This window comes from Gadus chalcogrammus, chromosome 6, assembly GCF_026213295.1.
Source record: "Gadus chalcogrammus isolate NIFS_2021 chromosome 6, NIFS_Gcha_1.0, whole genome shotgun sequence".
Lineage (NCBI taxonomy): Eukaryota > Metazoa > Chordata > Actinopteri > Gadiformes > Gadidae > Gadus > Gadus chalcogrammus.
Window position 1 is genome coordinate 1,549,742 of NC_079417.1, and position 6,355 is coordinate 1,556,096.

At 46.9% G+C, this 6,355-nt stretch overlaps 1 protein-coding gene across 1 annotated transcript; it reads right to left on the reverse strand.

Moving 5' to 3' along the window:
• Nucleotides 1-269: 269 nt before the first annotated feature.
• On the reverse strand, nt 270-4,972 carry LOC130384216 (uncharacterized). Its single transcript, XM_056592323.1, has 5 exons — nt 4,630-4,972; nt 4,151-4,510; nt 3,725-4,057; nt 1,746-3,587; nt 270-1,337 (listed from the first exon to the last, which is right to left on the reverse strand). Exons 1-5 carry the CDS (start codon nt 4,667-4,669, stop codon nt 964-966), a joined length of 2,949 nt encoding a protein of 982 aa, XP_056448298.1. The 5' UTR covers nt 4,670-4,972; the 3' UTR covers nt 270-963.
• Nucleotides 4,973-6,355: the final 1,383 nt, after the last annotated feature.

The window sequence follows — 6,355 nt, forward strand, 5'->3', positions numbered from 1 at the left end:
AAGGGGACATTAACATTGAACTGACCGATGCTTTCAGGGGAAGCGATCACTAAGCTATGAAACATGTCTAATGGTCCATGCAGATGGACACGCCTCACACTGCACCTCGGGAACGCCAGGCTCGCCGATGCGTTGGTCTTGCATGGATTTAGAGACTTCTATTATCGTACACATTTTTTTTTACCAAAAACCTTCATTAAAGATATTCCAATATTTGAGTCAAAATGGAAGAGCATTGAAACTGCTGTCAATTGAAATTATTGGTTTAGTGGAAAGGAACGATGGAATATTAAAAAATGCATCCATTATTAAGACCTTACACTGATCCGTTCATCCTTTCACAGGACAATATTTAGCACATTTTCATGGATGAGTTTGCCCAAAAACAGTAATAGAATTAAATAAACAGTATTAGTAGACGAAATCCCCAACGAACCGAACAATTGGCTGAAAGGTTCTCAGCGTAACGCTGGTTCCCCTCTGATGTGGCGCCGCGGGAGGAGAGAGGGTCGGTTGAGGCCACATGCTGCCTCTGAAGGTCAAGTCACGGGGCATATCCTGGTGGTCTCAAAAAGATTCTCAGGGTCCAACTTAGGGGGTCAATATGCAAATGTTCACCCCCAAGTGAAAGGCAAAGAGCGGATCAATGTTCTCACATCACTCCTGCTGCCCGTGACTGTGGGGGAACGCCTCCACTCCAAAACGGTTTCATATTCAATGGAATCCAGGGAAACAAAAGAAGCCTGGCCCACAGCCGCATGTGTAGCACCTCAATATGAGGAGGAGAGGAACCACATGAGATGCTGCCGAACACTTGAATGCATTAATTTCAAATCCAAACGACCAAAACCTAGCCCTATGTGGAGGTCTTGTGAAGACCTGATAAATTGAGTGAAAACTTTTGGGAAGATACTTTTTTTATTTTATTTACACATAGATACGACATACACAAGTAAACGAAGATCAGCTCAGGCCCGCTGCGGCCCCAGCACACGTAAAACAGATGAAGTTGAGTTCTTCCGTGTCGGGTAAGGCCACCCACTGCTGCCCCCTAGTGGCCTCTAGGGCACCTGCCATGCCACAGTCATACGTCCTCTCAGCCCCGTGGCCCGGGGCCCAGTTCTGATAACAGCCATCGCCCCACTTGATCCAGTACCAGAAGTTGAAGGCGTGGCGAAGCCCGAGCCAGACGTGGGGTGACGTGGCGTTCTCGGCGGCCCGTCCCACGCGGGCCTGAAGCTCCTCGCTGTGGACGGAGACCAGGGCAGTGTGGTGGGTCCTGCAGTAGCTCCACGCCTCCATCCACGACATGTTCTTCTGAATTAAAATCAAATTTCCTTGAGGGAGGGAAAACAGAACAGATGAATTATTTTATGTTTTAATTGTTCATGAATAATTGCTGATGTGGATTGTGAAATGTTTTGTATGAATAAAGATAGGCTGAGCAAGAGGCCCACCTGATAAATCTAGACTATTAGCAGTAATAGTGTTATTACTGCTAATAGTAATATTACTTAGTACTATTACTAAGTAGTAGTGGTGCCTAGCAGTAGGGTCAGAGAGGTTGCTCATGCGTTTCAGGGTAAAAGGTGGCTGACTTGAGGTAAGATTTGATAATGTTCAATGTGGTGAATTCTACATTGAAGAATTTAATCTCCTCATGTGGACGTTCTGTTGTGAATCAGCCTGCTGATTCACAACAGAACAGTTGTGAACTGCACAACAGAACGCGGTGGACTGCTTACTGGCTGGTGCTGCGGAGTGTGTCGTGGCAGTAGAGGCCGACACAGGGTTGGGTGGAACGGTTGTTGGGTCCGCTTGTGGGACCGGGAAAACTGTCTGGGTAGTTATGCTTTGGGTGACTGGTGATGAGAAGATGTGCCCGGCTGTAACAGTCTGTTGGGTGACTGGTGATGAGAGGTGCTGTTGGCTGACTGGTGATGAGAGGTTCTGTTGGCTGACTGGTGATGAGAGTTTCTGTTGGCTGACTGGTGATGAGAGGTTCTGTTGGGTGACTGGTGATGAGAGGTTCTGTTGGCTGACTGGTGATGAGAGGGTCACCTGGCTGACTGGTGATGAGAGGTTCTGTTGGGTGACTGGGGATGAGAAGATGTGCCCGGCTGTAACAGTCTGCTGGGTGACTGTTGATGAGAGGACGTCTCCAGGTTTAACAGCAGTCTGTTGGCTGCCTGGTGTTGAGAGGTTCTGTTGGCTGACTGGTGATGAGAGGTTCTGTTGGGTGACTGGTGATGAGAGGGTCACCTGGCTGACTGGTGATGAGAGGTTCTGTTGGGTGACTGGTGATGAGAGGTTCTGTTGGCTGACTGGTGTTGAGAGGTTATGTTGGCTGACTGGTGATGAGAGGGTCACCTGGCTGACTGGTGATGAGAGGTTCTGTTGGGTGACTGGGGATGAGAGGTTATGTTGGCTGACTGGTGTTGAGAGGTTATGTTGGCTGACTGGTGATGAGAGGGTCACCTGGTGGACTGGTGATGAGAGGGTCACCTGGCTGACTGGTGATGAGAGGATTGTAACAGCATTCTGTTGGCTGACTGGTGATGAGAGGGTTGTAACAGCAGTCTGTTGGCTGACTGGTGATGAGAGGGTTGTAACAGCAGTCTGTTGGGTGACTGGTGATGAGAGGGTTGTAACAGCAGTCTGTTGGGTGACTGGTGATGAGAGGGTTGTAACAGCAGTCTGTTGGGTGACTGGTGATGAGAGGGTTGTAACAGCAGTCTGTTGGGTGACTGGTGATGAGAGGGTTGTAACAGCAGTCTGTTGGGTGACTGGTGATGAGAGGTTATCTCCAGGTGTAACAGCAGTCTGTTGGCTGACTGGTGATGAGAGGATTGTAACAGCAGTCTGTTGGGTGACTGGTGATGAGAGGTTATCTCCAGGTGTAACAGCAGTCTGTTGGGTGACTGGTGATGAGAGGTTATCTCCAGGTGTAACAGCAGTCTGTTGGATGACTGTTGATGAGAGGTTATCTCCAGGTGTAACAGCAGTCTGTTGGCTGACTGGTGATGAGAGGTTATCTCCAGGTGTAACAGCAGTCTGTTGGATGACTGTTGATGAGAGGTTATCTCCAGGTGTAACAGCAGTCTGTTGGCTGACTGTTGATGAGAGGATTGTAACAGCAGTCTGTTGGCTGACTGGTGATGAGGGGATTGTAACAGCAGTCTGTTGGCTGACTGGTGATGAGAGGATTGTAACAGCAGTCTGTTGGCTGACTGGTGATGAGGGGATTGTAACAGCAGTCTGTTGGGTGACTGTTGATGAGAGGTTATCTCCAGGTGTAACAGCAGTCTGTTGGGTGACTGTTGATGAGAGGTTATCTCCAGGTGTAACAGCAGTCTGTTGGGTGACTGTTGATGAGAGGTTATCCCCAGGTGTCACAGCAGTCTGTTGGATGGCTGTTGATGAGAGGTTATCCCCAGGTGTCACAGCAGTCTGTTGGGTGACTGTTGATGAGAGGTTATCCCCAGGTGTCACAGCAGTCTGTTGGATGGCTGTTGATGAGAGGTTATCCCCAGGTGTACCAGCAGTTTGTTGGATGGTTGGGGAAGGCCTGGGGTTTATCTTCCTTGCTGTGGGAGGATGAAGATACAGGACATTAAGAAGACGATGGTGGTTGTAACTGATCCTTTAAATGTCATTGAATCTTAAACGATCTCCATAAATGAGTAGTGAATTAATTATTCTACTTCCATCCACGTGTACTCACCCCCCTGACAAATGAACCTGCGATTGTTTTGACATTTAATGTCATTCCATCTTCCACCATCCCTCCAAACAGCCACCACACAGTTCTGATTCTTGCCGCTGGGTTGGTTGGTCTTCCAGAGGCGGAACGAGGAGCCGTCTTCGTCGGACCACCTCCAGCGGTCTTTGAAGAGGCCGATCCACACAGAGGCCTCTGTGAGGCCCCCCTGCACAGCACTGTTCTCCGCTGCAGACCGGACGCTGACCAGGTCCCTGGACAGCCCCCTGCAGTGGTCCTGGGACCTGCGCCACGACTTCTTATCGGCCACAAACACGGGGCCGTGCGTGTCGTTACCTGCAAATATAAATGTTACGGTGAATTGATATGCAGGTGCTACACTGCCTGTTTACGTACAGGGTCATTTTGGCTAAGTAGAATGTGACTAACCTCCACAAACAAAGCCTCTTCTGGTGTCACATCCACTCTCAAACCACCGCCCGTCGGAGTTCATCGCTCCACAGCTCTCTGGGGTCGTAGCATTGGGCTCTCCTTCCTCCCAGTTGAGATAGACCAGCTTGTGGTCAGGCCTGGCCCAGTACCATGTGGCGGTGTCTGCCAGCCACAGTCCTATCCAGGTCCTGACGATACCGTCTGGAACTACGGCCACCAAGCTCAGCTCATCTGAAGAGTTACCGACGGTCGCCAAATCACTGAACTCCTCTCGACAAAAATTCTGTGCACTCGTATAGTTCATTAAAACATTAACAAAGTGAAATTCTGCAGAGCTGATTTTGAAGGAACAAAAACCTGTGAATGCACAATAAAAAAAAATATAAATTACATGAAGCACATTTAATGAATCACAGTTATTACACAGGACATTAAATTACAATAGATATGTTCACATAGAATAGACATATACGAACCAGAAATTAACAAAAAGGCTGCCGTTATAATTCCTTTCATCCTGATGAATCTCAGCCCTTTATGGTAATTCCATTAAAGAACAAAACGGACAATAATTAAACCAGCAACACCCTGGACTACCTCATGTGTTGTTCTGTGGTTAGATCCTGTGTGAGAGCAAGGGAACAAACGCAGAGGTTATAGAGACAGGTCTGAGAAAGTCACCTAACCTGTTTGCACCAATGAAGGCCGACTTCAGTGGCCATGAGTTTTGCAAGATCCTTTACTCAACACCGCACCCTTACAAACTAATTACACAACGGTTTGAAATCCAGTGTGCCATCTGAAAGATAATAGTTATTCACTGGGCAATGTGTCCCTATTGATTATGCTAGGAACTAAATGGTTAGGGCGATGAGGAACGTGGTTTGTAACAGTCAAAGGTATTCAGGAAGTGTGACAGCCCACATAGTTTTGCAAACAGGTCTGCCTATTGTTGCCCACACACAGCTGCTTTTGAATGTGTTTTTTCTCAATATCTTTCCTCCATAAAGAAGGAAAGATTGAGAGCCGTACACTGAACAGAGATGTCAAGGAAATCCGAAATGTATCGCCTCTAGATGGCAAAAGTCCCCGCCTCAACCCGGGCGGTGTGCATCTCATTTTGTATCGGTGCATAATCTGAAACTGCAGCAGACTGATGTGAGAAACCAACAAAACACAGTCAGAAGGCTCACCATCTGGCATGGGGACCGACCATGTGACCGACCATGTGACCCACACCAGCCTGCTGGGTGTGTTTGTGGGGGGGGGGGGGGGGGGGGGGGGCCAGGGGGGCCCCCTTCATTCAGTGAAAGGGATATATTTATATATATATTTATATCATAACTTTATCCAAGACACAGGAAGGTCCATAAAGACAGCACAGTACATAAATCAAAAAAAAAGAAGAATATAAAACAATGCAAAACATTTAAGAAAGTTGCAAATGAGGCATTACCAATTATAATACAAACACATTTAAAACACTTACAAGCTTTGGGTCCAATGTAAGAGTAGCTAGTAGCTAGTGTCACTCTGAGAAACTATTGTATAACCACATTCATTTGGGCTTGTTATGCAGCGAGTGCTGCATGTGTTTATTTAGTTGAATGGTGAATACCTGTATGTGTGCAACTATTTGTAATTGCATACCCCTTGGTGTTTGAATAGTTTCCGTCCTTATACCCTAGCAGTGTGGAGGACGCTGCACACTAACCCCAGCGGGCTGAGGGAACACCATGCGCTGTTGTGTCTTGAAAAGTGTTTATTGAGTGAATTACTATTTCCTTTAATACCTTCATCCTTGCTTGCAGATGAATTTGATAAAGGTCCATGTATGTTTCCATTGCAATACACCGACAGATATCCGTGTTTAGTTCAGCATGTGAACGACCATGCCCAACGGTCTTGGGGGTCACGGGTTGCTCTGCTGTGTTTTAAGAAACCTTCTTTAAAGACACTTTAGGATATCTGCTAAGTATTGGCATTCTGAAATTGAATGAAACGTTGACTTTGCTTTTCAGATGATGAGCCGGTTGTGCCAGTGTTCCCTGATCAACACATAGCATAGCACAGCATCATCAGCCATTTCTGGGACCACGAATCACAAAGATTAACAAAATGATAATGAAAAAATCAGGGATGTCAAGATTTTTAATACCATGCATATTCATAATAAAATGGTATAGAATAAAATACATCTCA